The sequence below is a fragment of the Malaclemys terrapin genome, chromosome 10 (assembly GCF_027887155.1).
Source record: "Malaclemys terrapin pileata isolate rMalTer1 chromosome 10, rMalTer1.hap1, whole genome shotgun sequence".
Lineage (NCBI taxonomy): Eukaryota > Metazoa > Chordata > Testudines > Emydidae > Malaclemys > Malaclemys terrapin.
The window spans coordinates 49,423,707-49,448,033 of NC_071514.1; the positions used below are offsets into that span (position 1 = coordinate 49,423,707).

Sequence of the window (24,327 nt, forward strand, 5' to 3'; positions counted from 1 at the left end):
AGAATCATGGAGCTTGCATGGCTCTGCACTATTGTCAAGAGCGTTTGCACCCAAAGATGCATGCTCCTTTAGTATTTGCAGATCAGCAAACATACATGTGGGGTGTGACATTATACTCTACATTCTTTATGAAAATATGCTTATGATATGGATATGACATAGCTAATATATACTTTATGCAAGATGGCTGATGTGGGGTATCATTGAAAAACTTAAGACCTATTGACTGTGTTTATCCAACCTGTATGCATGTAACTCAGAACACACTACTCCTAAGAGGGATTCTGTCTCTCCCCTTATTACTAGACCAGTAATAGAGATCAGTGAAAAAACAAAAGCAGTTTATTGCACTCTGCTGGACACCACAGCCCAAGTGCACGGCCTCATTTTCCCCTCAGCTGGCAGTAGTTGCTCCCTTCCTTCTGGGGCAGAAGGGTGAGCTGATTTTATTAGCACTGGACCAGGTCAGCACAATTATTAAAGGGAAATCTGTAATAAGAACATTGTATTGGGGATGAGAAAGTGAAGCAGTAATATCTAATTTGAAGATGGGGAGGCAAATATTAAGCTCCTGATCCTGAATTTTGCCACTGCTTCAGTAAAGAGTAGCCCCAGGAGGGCACTGTAGCTACTCAGCTGTTTAAAGTTAAGCACATGTGAAAATGTTTGCAATACTGAGGCCATGTCAACACTTACCAGTAGATTGGGGGCAGCGGGGGGGCAGGGCCGGCTCCAGGCACCCAAGCACATGCTTGGGGCGGCACCTGGTAAGGGGCAGCGGGGGGAGCGTGGCGCGGCATTCCGCAGGGGAGGGGAGCGCTCTGGCGGCACGGGCTCCGCTTGCGTGGGGCTCGGCGAGGGAGCGGCGCGGGCGCAGCACTGGAGGGGGGTTCCGGCAGCGCTTGACAGGGGCGGGCTCCGGCAGCGGGGGGTGTCGTGGGGCTCGGCAGTGGGGGGGGGGGGGGTGGTTTTCCAGCGGCGCTCAGCGTGGGGGGGGGGCTGCAGTGCTCGGTGGGAGGGCAGCGCTCTGGGGGGGGGGTTCCGGCGGTGCTCGGCGGCGGGCCTGGCGGGCGGCGCTTTTTTTTGCTGCTTGGGGCAGCAAAAAAGCTAGAGCCGGCCCTGAGCGGGGGGCTGCAATCAATGCAGTGAAGGCCCACTAAATCGATGGGAGAGTGTGCTCTCCAGTGGACTCTGGGACTCCAGCTCCCCAAGAAGCATAAGGGAAGTCAGTGGGAGAGTGTCTCCCATCGACACAGCGTAGTGTAGATGCTGCGATAAATCAACCTAAGCTACATGGACTTCAGTTACGTTATTCACATAACTGCAGTAGCATAACTTAGGTCCACTTACCATGGTACTGTATACTGTGACGTTCTGTACCTCGGGGGAACACCCAGCACACTCATGTTCATCCTTATAATATGATTGTGTGGTATCTAATGCAAAGTTTGTTGTCAGTTCAGAAGGCTCATGATGCACTGAGTATTGTTGTTATGGTAATATTATAGCAATCATTGTTATAGTAATGTTATACCTTGTAATTTCATGTATATAGTTATGAGGCTGAAAATGTGTCCTCATGGCTTAAAGCAAGCCCAGGCAAAAACTCTCCAGAAGCAGAGGGGCAGTTCACACCTCATCAGGGCATGCATGGGACAAACCCAGCCCAGCCTCACAGGAACAAAGGACACTGGCTTAGGCAACAACAAAGGATCTGTTGGACTCTTGAGTGAGTCACCCCCTTCCTTTGGTCAGTTTGGGAGTGCGATGAGGTAAGGCTCACCTCACTCTGGGGGTGGGGGGGGACGGGACGGACAGTTGGTCCTGTCCAGTCACTACGCAAGAGGATAAATGGACACAAGTCAGATATCAGGAATGGCAATATACAAAAACCTGTAGGAGAACACTTCAACCTCCCTGGCCACACAATAGCAGATGTAAAGGTAGCCATCTTACAGCAAAAAAACTTCAGGACCAGACTCCAAAGAGAAACTGCTGAGCTCCAGTTCATTTGCAAATTTGACACCATCAGATCAGGATTAAACAAAGACTGTGAATGGCTATCCAACTACAGAAGCAGTTTCTCCTCCCTTGGTGTTCACACCTCAACTGCTAGCAGAGCACCTCACCCTCCCTGATTGAACTAACCTCGTTATCTCCACACTGATTTATACCTGCCTCTGGAGATTTCCATTACTTGCATCTGAAGAAGTGAGGTTCTTACCCACTAAAGCTTATGCTCCCAATACTTCTGTTAGTCTCAAAGATGCCACAGGACCCTCTGTTGCTTTTTACAGATTCAGACTAACACGACTACCCTTCTGATAGGTTAAAACAGTCACTCCCCTCACCAAAACTGCTCTCCAAATATTCAGTCACTGGAGCATGCCAACTCCCCTGAACATACTCATTTTCAATTCAACCATCCCATATCAACACACACCAACAACTGACTGGATACACTGCACCCCATATTCACTATTGTGGTATGATTGTACACGGTGCATCATAATTATGTCAAAGTGTCACATAAGGTGTCAATGGAAAAGTTATGATTTGCTGAATATGATTATCCTATTTGTATGCATGAATTATATTTGTATCTGGAGTAATGAATATTGACTATGCATGTGTATTTCAAATGTGCTTGCTCTGGGTAACACCCACAAAGCTTTACTTCTAGTCTGGCCAGCACATTGTGAAGGAACTATTCAAGTTGAATGGCCCATCAAAGAACACTTAACTCACAATGGACCATGAAAGAAGCCTATCTACACCTGATGGACCTTCCAGAGAAAGTTCTATCTGGAATATGGGTAATGGCCCCTGCTCTGACTCAGTAAAGCATGCAAGGCCATGTGAGGAGATCACATGATACTGAACTCCATTTTGGTATTTGTATTTTTCCACAAACTGGGCTGGGAACTTGGCTTGGAACAAAGGGGTTCCTGCCCTATGGAAGAAACTACAAAAGGGGGAAATGACATCACCAAGAGGCCTCATTCTCCACCCAAGAGAACATCTGGAAACACCTTTGAAACAGAGATTGAACTGGGGGAAGAGAGGATTCCTACCTGTGAATAAAACAGCTACAAACTGCTTGTACTATAAGGTGGAATCTCCATCCTTAGAGGTTTTGACAAATGCCTGGCTGGGATGATTTAGTTGGTGTTGGTCCTGCTTTGAGCAGGGGGTTAGACTAGATGACCTCCTGAGATCTCTTCCAACCCTAATCTTCTATGATTCTAACAGGGTGAGACACTGTTTGATTCAAATCCCGTGTAGTGTATAAGATTTAGATTGCATTTTGTTTAAGTAATCTTCTTTAATCTGTTTTCTATCACTTAAAGTCTATCTTTCTGTAGTTAATCTATTTTATATTTTACCTTAAAGTCAGACTATATTTATATCGCCTTTTGAGCACTTAAATCTATAACATTTATTCAATTACAAAAAAAATAAGTAAAACATTCTCAAAATTAGGGTCTATCAAACTTTTTTTGTCCTGAAGTTTCCTCCATTTTTATACAGAGGCTCCATGGCTGTCAGAAGTGCCACTGGTGAGATGTGGAACCCCAGAGTGCTGCACATGCTAGCACAACATTTGATATCTCCTTCAAATGTTGCAGTCTGGGAGGGCAGAGTATCTGCTCATCTAGGCAGCAGATGTTAGAAATTCTCAGAGGAGACCAGTGATGCCAGCAGGGGTTACAACTACAATGAGGGCTCATTCAGATGTTGTTTCCAGTGAACTTATAAAAAGGTATTGCAAGGAAGAACAAACCTAACTGAAACCTACCAGATTTAAGGTTTCTTTATGAACGCCAAACTTGCTAAGCTTCACCACAGTTTAAGTCCTATCATTGTCTGGTTGACCTAAAGTATCTCAGACACTGTCTCCTCTACCTATGAGGGGGCATTTCAGATACATTTTCTTGTTGGCAAGTCCAGAATCAAGATCAGGATTAGAATGGAAACTCTCTCAGCCTTCTGTAGAGTCCGAAAGCTAACGGACACATCAAGTGAAGATAATTATGAGAATGAGCAGATAAACAATCATCTAACCATCCAGAGCTTCTAGTGAGGACATAAACCCTGAGAGAACCCCGCACCTCAAGATGGAATGGTGTCCAGTTACATCACTGCCATTTTGGATACATTCCCTACAGCAAAAGTATCTCACCTCATCACTGACACAAAGAAACTAACAGACCAGCAAGCTGTGTAGCATCCTCGGGAAGCTTTCCAATCATATTAGTTTAATACAGATGGGAATATATACTAGAGCCTGTAAGACCCACTTTGCATGTGTATACAGTTCAAGAACAACACTGCTTTCTGCTGCAGAATGAAGTCCATGCACCCAGCAGACAAAATCACTGCCCACACAGCAAGACAGCACAAGGAACCAGCAGCTCCTGCTTTTCATGGGTTTGTACACAGCCCTGAGGATTCAGCCCAGGAGGAAAATTGGTGGTGAGGGTCTCATCCCAGGGAGCAACACAAGGCACTAGGGCTGCCCACGGCCTGAGCGAGGTGGTGAGTACTCTGCTTCGGGGTACAGGAGATCAAAGGTGTGACATGAACTCACGGCCCTTGGCTGACAGTGCCAGGTAGAGACATCGCCTCCTCCCCAGGCTCCCAGCCAGATTGCAGGCTGTCAGCAGAGCTGCTTCAAGGCCACTGGGATTTCTCTAGAAAATGGGCAGATGAACATTGGGAAGTCAACACACTGGCATTAATAGGCCTGATGGTGAGAGACAAAGGGCACAGCCAGAGGCCTATTCTGGGAAGTGAAGTTAGTGTTGTGTGTATGCTGTGATATGCACATAGGCCAATGTGGGCACATATCGAAACAGAACAGCGCATGGAGTAGCTTCCCTTTCCTCTACAGCAGGGCTCAAATCCAGTGCTCAAGAGAGAGAACAGAGACAGACAGGCACCTTGTCCTTCAGGTGGCTCCATCGTAGAGTGATCCCAGCAGCAGAGCTCCACCCACTCTTTTACCTCTTGTCTAGCAGACAGCTGACAAACTCATTGCAGGCAGGGCTGGCAACAAAGCAAGGGCTGCTCTGGAACATGCAGTTCTTTGGTACTTTCAAGGGTGACCCAGGAGGAAGAAACACCAAGGTCTTACAAAAGCATTCTTTGAGAGGGAGTGGACAATGCGGCTGCCAGCGACCACTGAGCATGGCGCTTGGGGGAGCTGGTAGTTGGCACCAGGGTTGGGGGGAGTGCTGCCAGTCCCAGGTGAGTCTCTGGTTTCATATAGTGAAGGTGTCCTGACTCCAGACCCGTTCACCTGCGATGTACGTGGCTCGCACCTGTAAGCTGTTGTCCAGCAGCAGGAAATCTGCAACAGACAGAAGAGAGGAAGCAGGAATCAGAGGCAACAGGAGGGGTGCTTGATCTGTTGGGGTTGCCATGGGAAAGGACTGTAAGGGTTTTCCTGCTGATGGAGGAGACATTCCAAAACCCATGGAGACCGCAGAGGATTTACGGTAAGGCATGTACCCCAAACAGTGGTAGAACTGCCCCTACCCAGGCTGGCAACTCTGCCATTCTGGGGAGGGGCAGTTGCATCTTGAGTCTGTACAGGGGGAGTGACCTCCCCTGGTTTACAGACTGCCACAGGGACTAGACTGCACAAGAGGACTAGATTCAAACAGAGACAATAGGAGCTATTTCCCAATCCAAGTGCCAAGGCCAAGCTTGAGAGGGCATGTTACTGAGCCTCAGCCAGCAGACCCCAGCTATGCCAGCCCCATCCTGTATCAGTAGGAGGCGCTGTAGGGAATGGTGTAGCAGCCCCAATGGTGAGGGAGCTCATAGGTACGTCAGCCTCAGCTCCTTCTAGGAGCCACCCCCATGGGGAATGGTGATGGTGGGCTGGGGAGCTCACTGCTACTCCAGCCCTAGCCTCAGCCACCAGACGACACTGTGGAGAATGGTGAAGTGGTGCATCAACCTGCAATCGTGCTGATACCTGCATCGGTGTCATAGTTCAGGGTCCCCTTTCGGTGCTCAATTCCCAGGAGCTGGGCAGGATGGAGGGATGCTGCCTCCAGGGCCATTTCCACAGTGCATCCTTTGGGGAAGAACAGCACCTTGTTATGGCAGTTAACAGACATCCTCTTTCAGGACCTCTCCACTGCTTCCCACACCGGGCAGCCCTTCAGACAAGGCAGGGCCAGCTGAATCAGGGTCCTGCCAAGATACTGACAGCCATCTCTGTGGGAAATGGAACAGCAGGGGGCTACTGGCTGCTAGCCAGCCACATGCTGAAATCAGACACACAGGGTCTGCTGTGACTACTGGGCCCATAACATTTACCCCCGTGGGAAGCTGAAACGTACAAAAGCACGTGAAAGCTCATAAGCCGACACGCTAACCAACAATTTTTGCCTACTTGGAAATTAACCATGAGCAATAGGTTAAGTTGCCAATAAATGATTATAAACAAGTGCAAAAGAACCAGACAAAGAAGCTAGGCTAGTCCAAACATAAGGAGACCTGACGATATGATTCAAGGACTGTGTTGAAATCATCCTTGGTAAAAACAGAAGATGTGGAAGCAGAAGTTAATGGACCAAAATTGGTGTGAGAGATATTGGGTCTAATTGGTAGAGAAAATAATGTGGGGGGGATGAACTATGCCACCAACATTTCCCCTTTGGGGATTTCCTTAAAAAAAAAAAAAAAAGACTCTCTTCCCCACCCCACCCTAGAATATCAGGGTTGGAAGGGACTTCAGAAGATCATCTAGTCCAACCCCCTACTCAAAGGAGGACCAATCCCCAATTTTTGCCCCAAATCCCTAAATAGCCCCCTCAAAGATTGAACTCACAACCCTGGGTTTAGCAGGCCAATGCTCAAACCACTGAGCTATCCCTCCCCTGTGCATCTCAGTTCATCTCCCCTCACCCCAAGATAGAAGCAGCAAACCAGACTGAAATACTTTCTTCCAGGCAGAATGCCAGCTGGCCTTGCTCTCCGTTAAGGAACTTGATTTTCAGAACTCTTAGATGAAAATAATCACAGCATTATGACACCCAGTCCTCAGTCCATCAGTGGGGATACTTGATTGCCAGCATCGCAGAGATGCACAAGATCCTGTTTTGTCTCCTTCCTTTCAGGTTGTTCCCCGCACCATCCCTCCTCCTGTCCTATTTCTTACTCTCTTGGCTTTCTATCATCCTGAAATCAGCTGCACTGCATCAGCACAGCGAGATGAGCTGACCACAGCCTTGCCCCATCTAAGGAGAAAAGACCCAACCAGATGACATCCCTGACCGGAAAGTGAACCAGGGTCCAAGCAACAGGGGCTGTGGTCAACCTGCCAGCCAAAGCATCCATTTGAGACTGACCAGCCATCCAGGATTCCAAAGACATCAACAAAAGCCATTGTGACGTTGCTCCATATGATTTTATGGAAATATGCTGATGAGCGTGAATATAATGTAACTAGAATATGCTTTATGCAAAAGTCTCTTGTAAGGTATCATTACCAAGCTTATAACCTACTGAGTGCGTTCATCCTACTTGTGTGTATGTATTGTATCATTCCTGTATCTAAAACTAGAAATATGAAGTTAACTCTGAGGTCCTATTGTAATTATGCAAAGTGTGGGCCATTAATGGTGGTTTAGATTCTTGATGGCACCCACTGACTAGGACAATTGGCTGTAGATGGTTTATTTACCTGCAAGCCTTCTTGTGGATGTGGGGGCCAGCCTGTGGGTAATGAAGAATGAGGTCCTACAGTGACATGTGACCATGTCACCTGATATTGTAATCCATCTTAAACCTGGTGCTTTTCTATTTAGAAGGAGGGGTGGGAACCCAGAGAGACACAGGATTCCCACCTTGGGCCAAAGCTATAGAAGGGGGTGGAACAGAACAAAGGAGGCTGCAGTCATGAGAAATCCCCCAGCTACCACCTGAGCTGGAACAAGAACTTTACCAGGGGAAAGGATTGGGCCCAAACTAGGAAAGAGTCCAGTCTGTGAAAGAAGCTTATTGGAACATCTCTGGGGTGAGATTTTATCTGTAATTAGTTTCTTAGTGTATTAGGTTTACACTTGCGTGTTTTGTTTTATTTTGCTTGGTAACTAACTTTGTTCTATTATTACTTGGAACCACTTCAATCCTACTTTTTATGCTTAATAAAATCACTTTTGCTTATTAATCAACCCAGAGTAAACAATTAATACCTGGGGGAGCAAACAGCTATGCATCTCTATCAGTGTTATAGAGAGCAGACAATTTATGAGTTTATCTTGTATAAGCTTTATACAGAGTAAAACAAATTTATTTGGGGTTTGGATCCCACCAGGAGCTGGGTGTCTGGGTGCTAGAGACAGGAGCACTTCTTAAGCCATTTTCAGTTAAGTCTGCAGCTTTGGGGTGTGTGATTCTGACCCTGGGTCTGTGTTGGAGCAGACTGGCGTGTCTGACTCAACAAGGCAGGTTTCTGGAAGCCCAAACTGGCAGAGAAAATGGACTCAGAGATAGTCTCAGCAGTCCCAAGGGGGTCTCTGTGACTGAACCCATCACAGCCGTACGTTCCCCACCTTTTCTGTCCTATCTTCCCCTCCACCTTGTGTGGGTCTGTCAATCAGACACAGGAGAAATGAATACCCTTTTCACATCAGGACTGAATGTAAATTTAACCCTTTTCTTTTCTCAAAGAAAGGTTGTTCTGAAAATGAGACTAATATTTTTCTCCCAAAGGAGAGCGACTTTAAAGGATTTGATTAAGCTTGTTTTGCGTAATCACTCAATTTCAGTTTCACTATAAACGCTTGTTTTTATTTCTTGTTCTTTCTTGTTCGTGATCAATAAACATTCAGTTTTAGAATGAATGCTTTTGCGTGTTTACCAAGAAATTGACTACACCAAGGCCCCGGTTGAGAGACCCTGGACCTCTTTGCATCACTCATTTTATGTTGGACAGTGGAAGAGTTTAACACTATCTCTTCTGACCCTTGAAGTTAATATGACAGGTCCCAACCCAGCCTGGTAACCCCCTTCTCTGGGAGCAGAGTGAACAATCATACAGAGAGATGGACACTTTGCTGAACCACTGGGGACACAAGGGACACACGTGTGAGCAACTCAGACATAGCTTTTTAATAGTTACTCTTGGATGGTGCTTGCGGGGAAAGGCCCAGAGGGGTTGCAGGAGAGGGATGAGCAGTTGTGGTGTGGCTGGAGGGAGGAAGGGAGGAATCAGAAGTTGTGGACAAGATTATTCACCTTTGATCCCTTTGCACCTGTGACTATGGAGGAGCTCGCTTGTTCTCACTGCAGTAAAAATAAAGCCTAATCTCTCCCTGGCTGGCACCCAGTGTGGCTCTGCCTGCTAGCTGACCTGGGACTCCAAGAGGGCTTGGAAAGAATGCCCATAGTCAGCCTTGTCTGGGGAGAGGATCTCCTTACTACGCTCTCTGGATATGTGTAGAGACTTTGGCCCTAGGAGAAGTGATAACAGCAAGGGGCACTGTTCTCCAACCCAGAGCCCGCAGGCAGAGAGTAGGTGAGTTGGGCTCACCTGTGGCTTCCAGGAAGTGCCGAACACAGGAGTCCATGGTTGCTACGCTGCCACTCAGAGTCTTCGTCCCTGAGCAGGAGAAAAGACAGGAAACTGAGCAGATCCACCAGCCATCTAACAGCAATGGTCCCCGTAGGGTTTCAATCCTATTCCACAAGTGGAACGAGTCTATGGGCTCTCAGCCTCAGCTCCAGAGAAGCCATGGCAGATTTTGGCAATAGGCTGGGGTCGCAAGGGGTATGACAGGGCAGGACTGAGGAGTATGGTTGGAGGGAGGTTCTGGACTGGAAATTACAGGTTGTTAGAGGTGCATGGCCAGCTCCCGCTCACCCCATGCCTGACTCTGCCCTGTGCTCCTGGCACCTCACTTTCATGGGCACCACAACCCTGGGAGTGGGTTGGGCTTTAATGAGGGATGAAGTAGATGCTATTGTCCCACATAATGCAAGGAGACCTCCCATAATGGCAGAGGGTGTGCCTCATACCAGTGCCCAGTGCCACTTGAGATGTGGCACCATTTTCTCATATGTCCTCCCCAGCCTTTCCCCTTACAAGGTACCACACCATCAGGGGTCAGGATTTCAATCAGCCAGCAGCAGGTGAGACAAGCCAAAGGGCACTCCCTTCTGGGCCAGGCAACAGCGGGCTCCCTCATGGCACTGCCAGCCTTTGCTAGGTCAGCACACACAGGGCTCACACCCGCTCTGCAGCCAGTGGAGCCATCTGGAAGGCCCAGGGATCTACCTTAAAACACACACGGCCCTAGGTGGGGGCTGAAGGTGACCAGGCTGCGTATGGAGTGCTCACCTGCAATGTATGTGTTCAGCCCGTCCACCTCGATCACCTGCTGGCCCAGGGTGTGCCTCCCTGGGGCCAGCCCCATTCCAGCAATGGCGTCTGTCACCAGCACCAGGCCTAAGGGGACAAGGAGGGGCCACATTAGCTCTAGCCTTCAGCCCAGCTTTGCAGGGGGTTTCTCTCCAGTTCTTCGGTGCAAGTCCCAGGCATTTCGCTCTGCTGGGAGTGGTAATGGCAGCAGTCAGGATGTCTGTGACCCAGCAAGGAGGACTCTCCCGAGAGCACTGCGCCTTCTGGGTGCAGGGCTGACTGTAGCTTAGGAAAGTGGGGAGGAAAAGAAGATGGAGAAGACAGACTGTTTCACAAGACAAGCACAAAGCTTTGGGCTGGTCACAGAGGTTTAGGCTGAAGGACCAGGCTATAAACTGGGTAATTCTGAGCCACAGGGAACGTGTAAGTGCAGTAGTGGGTGGGGAGTGACACTGGACTCTACTCATGAGGGGCCATTGACACACAGGATTCCTTTCACACAGCACTGGAGAAGGGTGCAGGAGTGCTCTGGTGCCTGAAGTCCCCTGGTTATCCGCAGAACAGGTAGAGCATGGGCAGTGACAGAGCCACTCTTCACCTCACATTGGGCTACCAATGGGCCTCCCCCAAGCTGGGAGGCCTCATCCCCAGGGCAAGAACTTGGGACATTCTCTGGGCATCTCTCCTGAGATGGTCAACAAGGGTGCAGTTAGCCCCACTCTCCATGACCGTGTGCTATGCAGACACCCATTCTTTGGGAGCTGGAGGGAGCCCCAACAGCACAGGCCATACCTCAGAGATACTCCGGGAGCCTGCTCCTCCCCACACTCCTGACTATAGAACAGCCTTTGGGCAGCTACAACAACTGCTCACATGGAAACAATAGCAATGAATCATGGGTTTTCAGCTTCTTTTAGCAGGAACAAGGAGGAGAAACCAGCACCATGTGATCAGCAAATGATGCACAGGACGTACTAGTCTGAAACCAGTAACCTAGAGGTGAAAGCTCCCACTATCCAGAGCCAGCCAGGCCCCTGACACACACCATTCTTAAGTGGAAGTAATCCCATCTGGTACCATTTGAGGAGGATGCTGCACATCAGCTGGGAGAAAAGCAATCCAGATGGGCACAGCATTTGGGTTCAGAGGTGCTGTGCTGTCCAGACCAAGGGGATCCCCAGTGATTCACCTTTGGGGTGTGCTCGATGCGCAATTCTCAGAGCTGCAGGGTTGGTGTGGATCCCATCTGATATCATGCCATAGAACACCCTCCGCCTGGCAGGAATCTGGTCACTCGTCAGCAGCCCCACAATCCCAGGGTCGCGATGGTGGAACTGTGCAAAGGGATGAGAAAACAGGTGTGATACCTGCCACGAAGAAACCCACAGGCTGCTAGTGCCCCGTAGATACCCCAATTTTATAGGGACAGTCCCGATATTTGGGGCTTTGTCTCATATAGATGCCTATTGCCCCCCACCCCCTGACCTGATTTTTCACACTTACTGTCTGGTCACCCTAGTGCCCTGGCTAGGGGGTGCTGCCATGAAGGTAGCAGCTGGACGTAGTGACAATGAAGAGGCATGCATGGTGATATAACCCAGACCCACTCAGGGTGGCACTTTATCCCCCACTAATGGTGGTTGGTCCATGTATAAAGTTTGATGAGGCTGCTACAGTCTTAGCTAACAGAGCTGTGTCTTCATTTCTGGCAACAGGGGCTTGTGCGTTTAGACCCAGAGTCACTTCCCCTTGCCGACAACCCACCCAGATGCGTGGCAGAGAATAAATGTCCGTGGAGGAGAAGACAAGCCAGAGTGAGCCACGGGCAGGCAGTGGGCTCCCTCGGTTACTTACAGGTAACATTGCATTGAAGAGATGGGTGATAAAAGTAGCACCATGTCGGACAGCTTCCTCTGCCTGAGACAGATTAGCCACAGAATGTCCTGCGAACAAAGAGCATTAGGTGACTTCTTTGGCTATTTCCCCCTTTACTCTCTCTATTTACTCCAACAACACCCAGGGGCAAGTGTGCTCAGTCCACAAATCACTAGAAGTTTGCTGGAAATCCACCTATTATTCAATCATGCTACACTCCAGTTCTGACAGCCCCATTCAGAACCCAGCTGGAGCATGGAAGTGCTAGTGCCAGTGGTTGAGATGAATTTGGATCCCTACTGCAGTGTACCATGGCTTCCAAAGACTTCAGAAGATAGACAAAGTGGGTGAGGTAATATCTTTTACTGGACCAACTTCTGTTGATGAGAGAGACAAGCTTTCGAACTTACATGGAGCTCTTCTTTAGGTGCTGAGGGTGCTGATGAGACCTCGGGGCTTTGTTACAGCGATGGAATGAGCTTTTGTTTTGCCCAATGAAGATGAGAACCGTAGTCCTTTCCAGGGGCCCCGAATCTCACTGGAGGCAGAAATTTGCCCTTCTGTTTTTTTTTTTTTATATGGCCTGTAGGGCAGCGAACGCTATGGCCGATTATATACAGATTTGTTGCATAAACCCTTCTTTTGCATAGTTCATCAATTTCAGCCCAAAGAGGAACAACTCAGGGGAAGGGTTAAGTTTTTCTATCCTTTATCTCAGCACCAAAGGGGAGCTTATGAGGAGAACATGAGAAAAATACAGCCAGTGCTCTGTGCACATGGCTTCCACTTAAAAAAAAAAAAAAAAAAAATGGACTGTGCTAAATTTTCCAGAGATTAGTGATGCCTCCATTTTTGGGTGTGTAACTTGAAACACAGTAAGAGGCCCTAGTTTTCAGAGGGCAGGTATTCTGCACTGTCTAGAAAGCAGTCCCATTTAAGGTGGCTACAGCTGGACACTTAAGCCTTTTTGTGAAAGGAGAATTCAAACAGGTTAACTTTAGAAGTTGAACCTTTGCATGTGGTTGGCCCTCACTGGGGTCTTAGCTAAGTTTAAGACAAGTAAAGGTCAGGATCATATTCTGTCCTCAAATACAGATGGCCCACGCACCCCACTCCTACATCTTGCTGGGGTCAGAGTTGCTCACTCTTATCAAAGTGGAATTTGGTCCTTATTTACAAGCACTTTGAAACACTAAGATACCCACACCGTCAGATATGCCCACCCAGTTTAGAGCCATGTTACATAGATGAAGAACAGTGACTCTGCACAGTTGTGGACATGAGGAGTGGAAGCAGAAAGGTTTTCCTTTGAGGCTGGAAAAAGACACAAAGGGAAATCCAATGCAGATAGCTTGCACTAATGCACCATTATGGTTACTATGCAGCTGATAGCGTTCTCATATCCAGGTTGGCTTGAAGACACTGCATGCACTTTGCACTACAGACAGTGGCCTGATTTGCTAGAGTAACTCCATTAACCTCAAAGAGAACAGGTGTACTTGTGGCACCTTAGAGACTAACAAATTTATTAGAGCATAAGCTTTCGTGGACTACAGCCCACTTCTTCGGATGCATATAGAGTGGAATAAATATTGAGGAGATATATATATACACACACATACAGAGAGCATAAACAGGTGGGAGTTGTCTTACCAACTCTGAGAGGCCAATTAAGTAAGAGGAAAAAAAACTTTTGAAGTGATAATCAAGATAGCCCAGTACAGACAGTTTGATAAGAAGTGTGAGAATACTTACAAGGGGAGATAGATTCAATGTTTGTAATGGCTCAGCCATTCCCAGTCCTTATTCAATCCTTTGTTGATTGTGTCTAGTTTGCATATCAATTCCAGCTCAGCAGTCTCTCGTTGGAGTCTGTTTTTGAAGTTTTTCTGTTGTAATATAGCCACCCGCAGGTCTGACGTTGAATGACCAGACAGGTTAAAGTGTTCTCCCACTGGTTTTTGAGTATTATGATTCCTGATGTCAGATTTGTGTCCATTAATTCTTTTGCGTAGAGACTGTCCGGTTTGGCCAATGTGGGCTGTAGTCCACGAAAGCTTATGCTCTAATAAATTTGTTAGTCTCTAAGGTGCCACAAGTACTCCTGTTCTTTTTGCGGATACAGACTAACACGGCTGCTACTCTGAAACTGTCCATTAACCTCAATGCACCTGCACTGGCATGAGACCAGTGTGACAGAGCAGAGGATCAGGCCCAGGGTGAGCAATGTGAGCAAACAGATTGGGCCTTTAAGGGACTACCCAGACCCACCCACATAGCCTACCAGGCCCTAGCCAGCAGACACCCTTACCCAGCGAGACACAGATGCCCCGTCTGGTGAGTTCCTGGATCACCTCACTGCTCCTCTTCATCTCAGGGGCCAGGGTAACGATCCGGACGCAATCCAGGTGCCTGTAGGTGGCAAGCAGGTCCTGGAAAGCTCCCGATTCAAAGGTGCTGAGGTAGTGTTCTGGGTGCGCCCCTTTCTTCTCTTTGCTTATGAAAGGCCCCTCCAAATGGGCCCCTGCCCACCAGGGAGAGAAAAAATACCCACAACTGTTTCCCTTTCTTACCCCAAGGGTGAGGACACCCACCGCCCCACCTCAGCCCAGCCAATCCCCTCTCCTGGCCAGCCCCACCCTGGAACTTGCCAAACCCCTCCCCCATCAAGCTGGCTCTGAGAATGAAAAAACAGGCAACTGCAGAGTAGGAGAAAGTCAAGGCTTTTTCGTATCTCCCTGTAGGGTGACTAGACAGCAAGTGTGAAAAATCGGGATGGGGGCAGGGGGGGGGTAATAGGAGCCTATATAAGAAAAAGATCCAAAAATCGGGACATCTGGTCACCGTATCTCCCTGAAACTGTTATCCTGCTCTATCCCCTGCCCCAGACTCCTTCCCCTTACCATCCCACTCTTGCCTGGCTTTACTTGACCTCACCAGCTTCTGGCACCTATAATCTTTATTGCCCCAGCTCACACCTCCCCACAGCCCCTTCCTGCTGCCTGTTTCCCACTCTCTTCTTCTCAATGAGCTTACCCCAAATGCCAGCAGCTCAGTTTTAAGGACCAAAGCGAGGTCCCTAAGGTGCAGCCTTCCCTGAGGTGCCTCACCCCCAGTTTTCAGTCAGAGATCTCCCCACTCCTCAGAATGATGGAGGCCCTTGGGCTGCTCTCCTCAGCATGGCACGAGAGACGGCATTGCTGCCAGCATGGGCAGTCTGCCCCCTCACAGTGACCCACTGCCACACACTGCCCAATTCCAGCAGGGCCGACATGTTGGATGCAGAGACCAGTAGAGAGGAGTGCAGTAGCAAGTGCCATGGGGTGGAGCTGCGGGAGGAACATGGCAGCCAGCATACGGAGCTCTCTGGGAGTCATGGCCAGGCTGCACCTGGCCTTGCACAGAGTAAAAATCTCAACACCACCCCCACTTCTCTATGGCACAACACTCCCAGCCACAGTGAATGCTTTCCACAGCAGCTGCTTCTCCTTCCTCCACAGAGGAGCGAGTCTCCACACAACAGAGAGGAGAGGGGCCAAGAGGACAGGACCTTGCTGTTCACTTACCCAGGATACCAGCTCCATGAGGCCCTCCATTTCTTATGCTGATCTGAGGAAGAACCTAGGACGGGGATGTGTTAGAAGCCTCACGGACACAGTACCCAGCCTGCCTGTATTAGGACCCCTAGCATAATGCCTATGAGTGCCAAAGGGAACTATTTCACCCACTCGCCCCCAAGGCAGTGAGAGAGAGGTAACTACCCCTGCTGGAATGGTAAAAACTGGCCCCAGGGTTAGATGTGCTTTCCTGCTGGGCATGGCCTGTACAACTCTCCTAGTGGTAGGGCAGACTGATGAGTTGGTCTTTAGCAGAAAGGGTTAATCTCTGCTGGAGGGGAACACTATTTCAGAACCCACCCTCTTGTGGGCCCATGTACCCCAGCTCCCCAGTGCCTGGTTCTCAAAAGAACCCCAAACAGATCACTGTGCATGACTTGCGATACACTGTGCTCGAAGAAAAAGCAGGTCCCAAGCCCTGTATAACTTGTCTCATGGGACCCTGGGAATATTGCAGCATCAGTTGCCTAAATGTGCAGAGAAGCCATCTGGGTTTAGAACCCAGCTCCTCACACCCCTTCCCAACTGGCCACTGCCATCACAGAGCCCACACATTCCACTTCTGTGGTGAAGCCCCCAAGGCTTAGCCACCTGATCCAACGGTGCCATCCCCACTGCCGTGAGTGTTTTGGGGGGCTCCCCTTACCTTGTGATAGACGGATGGCGGGGAGGTCACCAGGGTTGGGCAGAAGGAGGTCACACCATGGGAGAGAATCTTCTGACTCACCAGAGAGATCCCTGATTGGACGTCATCCGCAGCCAAGGAGAAATCCACCCCAAAGCCCCCTGCACCATAAAGGAAACAAGGACAGCAAGTGGTGACATGGCAGTTGGCTCTAGAAACCAGGGAGGCCAGCTCTAAAGGCGGCACTGTAAATGATACCTAATATAATGTGCAACTGAAGATTAACTTTGAGAATAAGGGGAGTGCTACAAGCAAGTGGGGTGGGGGAAGATTTTGGTTGCACAGCAAGCCCCTATAAAAGGAGATGTGGAGTACCCAATTGCACTAGCTTTCCTGGGAACTAATCCCCAAGGGCAAGCAGGCAAACCCACCAGAAGGGGCCTGATCCCTCTATTTCATTCCCCCACACTGCCCTGTACTCTTTCTTAGGTACTTACATGGCCCCCATTCCCACAGTATATGAGCACCTCATGAGCTGTAATTCATTTAACCTTATACACACCTGGGATCAGAGTCTTAACCTGCTTCACATTGAACTGAGGCACAGAGAGGCCCAAGATAATGCAAGAAATCTGTGTTGGAGCAGGAACTTAACCCCTAGGTCCTTGGCTAGTGCCCTAACCACTGGACCATCCTTCCTCTCTGATCCTTTATGCCACACTACACATCATCCTTCAGATCCCTCCTCAAAACCCAGCCCATCTCCACAATTCTCCCAATGGCAACCCACCTGGCTTTGCTACCTCCTAACTTAAAACTCTAGTGTAGACATGGACTGTCAACAAAAGTTTTGCTGCTTTAATTAAACTGCTGCTGCCTGCCCAGACTATGCTCCTTGTGTCGGCGGAGCACATCCACACTAGGAGCTCTTGCATCGACACAGAGAGCAGTGCACTGAGGGTAGCTATCCCACTGTGTAACTGGCCACAGGGTGCTTTGAGAAAGGTTTGCAATGCCTCATGGGACAAGTATAGCATCACATGATGCAGGTTTCTCAATCCTATGTTCCATGGGCATCCTACTAGATTTCAGTTGAAAAGTGACTGACAGTGTATGCATGGGGGAGGAGGGAGTGTGTGTTGGTGGGGGGGTGGGGAGGGCAGGAAAGGAGAGACAGAAAGAGTGTGTGTTAGGGAAGTGTGTGTGTGTGTTGGTGGAGAGTGTGTCTGCATGCTGTCTCTAAGTTCAGACAGCAGCCTGAGCAACCAATCCCGGAAGAGGGGACACACACCCCATATCAGCCCCTGGCTCTGGGAGGGGACACCCCCCTGGCTCTGCACAGCACAGCAGTCTCTCCCCCTCCTCCTCCACATAGCAGCAGCCCGCTCTGTCTGCATGCCTATGGTTCAGGGCTTTCTCCGCATTCTCCTACAGCAGCTCTGTGAGCTCTCCAGGCTGAGGAATGTCAAAGCTTCCCAGAGCTTTGAAAGGGGAGAGGCATATCTGTAGGGCAGAGAAGTTCAAAACAGTGAGCAGAGCGGCCATGATGGGTATCGTGGGATACTGGAGGAGGCCAATTATGTCGACATAATGAAAGGCATCATCTACACTGGGTCTTTGTCACTTTAACTTTGTTGCAAAAAGCTTTATGCCTCTTGTTGAGGTGGTTTTATTTTATTGGCAAAACAGCAGAGTTTTGCATCAAAAGTAGCTTTGCAGTGTGTACACCTCCATTGTTTTGTTGGAAAAGCTGCCTTTTGCCGACAAAATTGTACAGTGTAGACAAGGCCTTAAAACAGAGAGCCAGCCACAGACTGCTAAACTAGAAGTTATGCAAATCTTATCTGATGACGCAGCTGATCTCCCAACAAAGTCCGTTTTCAGGAAACAGGCGCACTGTGAGTCAGAGTTCAAACGGCAGGAGGGTACGCGTTTGTGCTGGAACTCATCAGTCTGTTTCTAAATGGCACACGTGGAGCCTGGTTCTCACTCAGATCTTCTCTAGATCAGCTGGAATGCCTTACCATTAATCTGCACATCAATGAATCCGGGGGCGATGATGCTGTCCTTACAATCCAACTGAATATCAGCAGATCCCTTCTCATCAAAGAACAGCTTTTCTGGGTTGAGGATCTTCCCCTCTCGCACCCACAGATCCTCCCTGACAGAAGAACCATGCAGAATAAAAGATCAACCATTCCTCCCAGCAGCAGGGGAGGGGGCCTTGACTGCTTTCCACACTATTCAGTCCCCCTTTACGTATTAGGAAACCCAGCACATAGACCACCCCAACACAGGGACTGGCGGCTAACCCACCATGTGCTGTTCTGGCAAGCAGGGGCAAGAACCAAATCAGCACCAGGCACTCCTGCCCCAGGGAACTGCATGTGTCACCTCTAGGATGTTTCCCACATGCCACCCAAACATGAACAATGCCTATACAGTCTCATTGGGAATGCTGGCATCCTCAGAGTCCTTCCTCTCTCCCTGAAGAGGACAGATGTGGGAAGAGGATAGCGTGGATCAAATGAGCCTGGTAAGAGTCTATGCCTGTTCTGATTGTTACCTAGGTGGCAGCCTAACACATAGTTGAGACCTCTTGGTCTGTGCTACAGGGAACAACTGCAGCTTTACAAAACAAAGGGAAGTTGGGGTATTGTCAGAACCAGCTAGGGTGACCAGACAGCAAGTGTGAAAAATCGGGACGGAGGTGGGGGGTAATGGGAGCCTATATAAGAAAGAGACCCCAAAATCGGGATTGTCCCTATAAAAATCGGGACATCTGGTCACCCTAGAACCAGCAGCCCTGTGGTTGGTATTCTTTGCTGCCATGCAAGAGATCTGCATAGGTTCAACTCCCAGGCCTGGTTTTTCCAAAGAGCAGCACTTTGAGGTCCAATATTTTCTATACCTCGCATTCCACGGCATCGGAGGAGCACATTTTGGTATGCAGGCAGCCATCCCAGGGCAAATAGACGCATCTGCTCACCTTTGCAGCTGGTGACTCCTCAGAATCCTGCAGTTAGTGAACTGGAAGATTGGCGCATCCGAGACAGACTTATTAGACGGCATCGTCGGGGCCTTGAGAAAACACCTGAAACAGGTGAAGGGTTAAAATCCATGTGCATGTTATATAAACAACCTGGTATATGAATTATGCCAGCTCTTTTCCAGACCCAAAGTCCAGAGTTTGGTCTGGAGACCAGAGGCCTAGCTAATAGTGATCAGCTACGAGAAAGCTGGGGTAAACAAAATAACATTGCCTTTGCTAAGATATGCTTGGTCAGTAGAAATGCCAGATGTTGAAGCAATAACTGAATAATTATGTTTCATCCAATGTTTCAAATTGAACAAAGGATCCCTGTTCCTATTGTGTTTCTCCTGAAGGGAGAACAGTCTTCCCACAGATCCAACCTTGAGTTTATGAAATATTGGCACATGTCACTATAATGATATGGCACCCTTCCACCTCCCTTCCAAGGGACCAATGTCCTGCCTTAAGACATAGAGGAGATAATCTCTATTTCCATATGCTTTCACTGTTTCTTTGCTTTATCCCCTAGATATGTACCTGTCGGACAATCAAAGGAGTTACTCCATTCCTATGGACCCCAAATCAGAATTCAACATATATATTTTATACTAATAACATTTTATCAAAGTATTAATCAAATGTTAATTTGCTAACTTGAGACCATGGGCGGAGACATTGTGTAACCTTTTAACCATCGGCTATTGTGCTATCTTGTCTTGCTGCAAAACCTATCCCGGGGTGTGGAACTGCCTACCCCGTCATCTTCCCCCGCCCATGGAAAATCTATATATTTCATTGTAATCAATTGATTGACAGTGTCTCTGAGCCTGATAAGCCAGGTGACACTCCGCCAGCGCTGTGTGTAATAAACCCCTATGCTTTGACCTCTACACGGTGTGGATTTATGTCCTTCACAGGGAAGGGGAATGAGGCAGAGGATGGGATACTTCCAGTAACCCTCATAGAGGCATAGACAGAAGAATGAGAAAGAAAGGGTGGTTAGCACACAGGGCTGAGACTCAGGAGACCTGGGGCGGGTTGGTGCAGAATGAGAGCAAGGAGGTGCTGCTTTGCAAAGAAAAAAAAAAAACAGAGCGAGAATACAGTAGACAGAGGTCAGCCGGATGGGTCAGGGATCATCAGAGAGTTTGGACAGTGCCTAGCGCAGTGGGATCCTAATCTTGATTGGGGCCTGTGTGTGCTACTATGACACAAATAAATAATTGTGGGGCAAAAGTGGAGATAATGTGTTGGAGATGGAAGTAGGAAAAAAAGGGGAGAGGGAAAAGCAAGAAGAGAGACAACTTAATTTAGTGAATATTTGTGCTCTTTTGTTTTACTGTATTTCCAGGACCATGATTTTCCAAGCTGCTCCACAGACCCTTAAACCTGCATGGAGCTCTTATGAAGTCAATGAGGCTCTGGGGGGCATGGCTCAGCATTCATGTCATGCTCCCCATCAGTACCAAGCCCAGGCCAGGGAAGCTAAAGATCCAACCAGTGGACCAAATTCAGTGATGAGTCCTGGTCACATGCCACCTGAGGCACATTGTGAATATGCTAAGAAGAACGAGGCTCCAAGCATTGGTTCATCCATATGGAACAGTGGATGGGACAGTTACTCAGAGCCCTTAGGCTGCAGTTGCTCACCATGCTGGATTCTAGAGATAAATATTTGGAGGAAGACAGAAAATAACCTGATCTCTGTCAAACTGCACATAAAATGCCCTGATAGGTGGGGGGGTCTGATTGCTGCAGGGCTCCTTATTTATTTAGAGCATTTCCCCACTGAAAGGTTTCAGGTGTTTGCAACTCCACCAGGACCTTCACAGCTGCAGCTTGGCTCCACTTGTCCAGCAGCCGGAGGGGAGGCGATGGTCACCAACACACATGTTTTGTTTCAAATGAGTCTCTGTTTAGAAGCACCCCAAATCCTAAAGCCCTGCTGACAAACAATTGATCCAGGCTAATCTTAAAACACCCTTCAATAGTCACACCAAATTAGAGTGGTTTCTTTGGTTAAACACACACTTTTGTGGGCACAGCTTGTGTCATTTCAGCCAGGTGGGATTTAAAACGGCCAGTCTAGATGCCCTTAAAATGGAGTCTAATGGAAGTAGGGTGACCAGATGTCCCGATTTTATAAAGACAGTCCTGATATTTGGGGCTTTTTCTTACATGGGTGCCTATTACCCCCCACCCTCTGTCTCCATTTTTCACACTTGGTATCTGGTCACACTAAATGGAAGTGATACAGGCCTGATGCAAGTCCATTGAAATCAATGGAGGACTTTTCACAGGCTTCAATGAGCTTCAGATCAGACCACAACAGACCTTTTACTAACATATTACTACCCCTAAGGGCTGCTAGAAATAATGAAGTAAGATTCTCCAATTTAGGATTCTGTGAACAGGACATAGAAGCTGACAATGCAACCAAACTGCCCCAAACTCTATGATTTTGAAACACAACACGATACCATAGGAAAGTCAAGCACAGAGAGTGAGGATAATGAATAGAAGTAATTTGATTTCTTTTCAACTAACCTCAGTTCCTGGGAAGATCACTCTGAGCTTTTCAACCTTTTCAACTTGTGAAATTGCTCCTCTCGCTCAGCATCCCATACTGACTTTAGAAGAGGACTGCACTGACAGTCTGCTGGTACCTGTGGAAGAAACTGTTAAGTATAACCAGAGGTGAAAGTAAGCCGGTCCGGTCTGGTGTACCGCCAAGAGCCAGTACACCATGCTGGACTGCACCAGCTTCCACAGCTAGGATTAAAAGGGCTCTGGGCTCCCCGCAGTGGTGGGGAGCTCCAGGGCTGGGGCCAGGATTTAAAGGGCTCAGAGCTCCCTGCCGCTGCAGGGCACCCAGAGCCCTTTAAATCCCACCTACAGCTCCGGCGGAAGGGCTGAGGCTGGGATTTAAAGGGCTCAGAGCTCCCCACCACTGCAGGGCACCCAGAGCCTTTTAAATCCCACCTACAGCTCTGGCAGAAGGGCTAAGGCTGGGATTTAAAGGGCTCAGAGCTCCCCACCGCTGCAGGGACCCCAGAGCCCTTTAAATCCCGCCCACAGCTCCAGCGGCAGGGATGGGGCCGGGATTTAAAGGGCTTGGGGCTCCCTGCAGCCACGGGAGCCCCGAGCCCTTAAAATCCCAGCTGGAGCTGCAGTGGGGATTTAAAGGGCCCAGAGCTCCACAGCAGCCAGAGCTCCAGGCCCTTTAATTTGCCCATGAGCCCCTGGGGCTCCCAGCCCCCTGTGCAGCTGGGAGCACCGGGCTGATTTAAAGTCCCTGGGCGCCACAGCCAGTGCCCCAGGGTCTTTAAATCTTGAGAGGCTCCGCCTCTTCTGGTTGAGGCCATGCCTTTTCTGGATGAGGCCATGCCCCCCCAGGACTCCGGCAGTACAGGTAAGTCCTGTAAGTTACTTTCACCCCTGAGTATAACACAGTGGAAATGAAAGCAGAGAGTCTCTGCATATCCCACTCTTTGACTGTCAGTTAGGCCAGACTCCTATTGTAGTAACTGAATACATGATAGCACTACACTGCACTGGGGAAAGAATCAAAGAAATCAGCTACCCTACTACAAACTTTATACCTGTCGGAGACTACTTATGAATGGAATTTGATACTTTCAGAAGAACAGGAGTACTTGTGGCACCTTAGAGACTAACAAATTTATTAGAGCATAAGCTTTCGTGGACTACAGCCCACAGTCCACGAAAGCTTATGCTCTAATAAATTTGTTAGTCTCTAAGGTGCCACAAGTACTCCTGTTCTTCTTTTTGCGGATACAGACTAACACGGCTGTTACTCTGAAACCTGATACTTTCAGGTTAATGCTATTATTTACTATTGTATTACGGTACGGTCTAGAGGCCCTGGAAGACATCAGGGACACATTGGGCTAGCACTGACAACACATAATGAAAAGGTAGTCCTTGCCCCTTTATTCTCTTTCCCCACTCTCCATATTTTTGGGTCCCCCAGGTAGTTTCAGTGGCATTACACCAGTTCTTCTTTTCAGAGATACCCCGCTAGGTAGATGAGAGGGATTATGCAGTTCAGCGCAAGTCCCACTACTGCTGTCCTACGGGGGGGGGGGGGGGGAGAAATCCACCCCCCTCTGTATCCAGGCACTGATTGGTAGACAGTGTCTCCGCAAAGAGCCAGCACAGTGAGAAGGCAGCAGACGACAGAGCTGGGGGCAGATACAGAGAGGGTACTGTGGAAGGAGCTCAGACCATGCTTCCTCGCTGGTGGCACCCCATAGCTCTGGTAGCGTAGCCAGGAGGCAGCATTAGCAGAAAACGAGTGTGAGTGGGAGGTGCAGCACAGCTGAGCTCATGTCTATCTCCCGGCTCCCTAAAGCCCCGCCAGTGCAGGGCAGAGGGGGCAGCAAGCTGGAGGGGGAGAATGGAGATCCTTAAGACAGCTTAGCCCGGGCCTTGCTTCTGTGGGTTCTTACCGGGCCGAGGCGGGGTCAGCTCAGCCCGGGCCCGGTTCTCCGGGCCGGGGGCGGGTGCACGGGCAGCTCAGCCCGCGCCCAGCCATACTACCCCCGGCGCGGGGGCAAGGTCCCCACCTTACCCCTACGGTTTGCCCACTCCTGCTGCCGCAGCGCCCGGTCAGGTGAGTCTGCTCAGCTGATTGGGCAGGGGCAGGAAGGCGAGGTTACCCTGAGCACGTGATCAGCAGCGAGGGACTGCCATGATGGGAAGGGCGAAGAAAAGGAGGGTAGTCAGCTGCTGTCGCCATCTTAGGGAGGTCGCTCGCGCGTAAAGCCGAAGG

The 24,327-nt window shown here is 49.1% G+C and overlaps 1 protein-coding gene across 1 annotated transcript; it reads right to left on the reverse strand.

Annotated features, from left to right (window-relative positions):
* Positions 1-4,220: 4,220 nt before the first annotated feature.
* Positions 4,221-24,327, reverse strand: AMDHD2 (amidohydrolase domain containing 2). The gene is made up of 13 exons (XM_054042926.1): positions 24,005-24,327; positions 22,080-22,198; positions 19,488-19,592; positions 18,523-18,659; positions 16,520-16,659; positions 15,823-15,877; positions 14,568-14,780; positions 12,236-12,324; positions 11,571-11,715; positions 10,361-10,468; positions 9,554-9,622; positions 5,987-6,088; positions 4,221-5,353 (listed from the first exon to the last, which is right to left on the reverse strand). Exons 3-13 carry the CDS (start codon positions 19,568-19,570, stop codon positions 5,265-5,267), a joined length of 1,230 nt encoding a protein of 409 aa, XP_053898901.1. The 5' UTR covers positions 19,571-19,592; positions 22,080-22,198; positions 24,005-24,327; the 3' UTR covers positions 4,221-5,264.

Bases quoted from the DNA above. Each gene is read 5' to 3' on its own strand.
- AMDHD2 (XM_054042926.1), bottom strand. From the start codon at position 19,570: ATGCCGTCTAATAAGTCTGTCTCGGATGCGCCAATCTTCCAGTTCACT. The intron at 18,660-19,487 runs GTGAGCAGATGC...TTCTTCTGTCAG, and splicing joins AGGAGTCACCAGCTGCAAAG to GGAGGATCTGTGGGTGCGAG. The intron at 16,660-18,522 runs GTAAGGCATTCC...TTTATGGTGCAG, and splicing joins CATTGATGTGCAGATTAATG to GGGGCTTTGGGGTGGATTTC.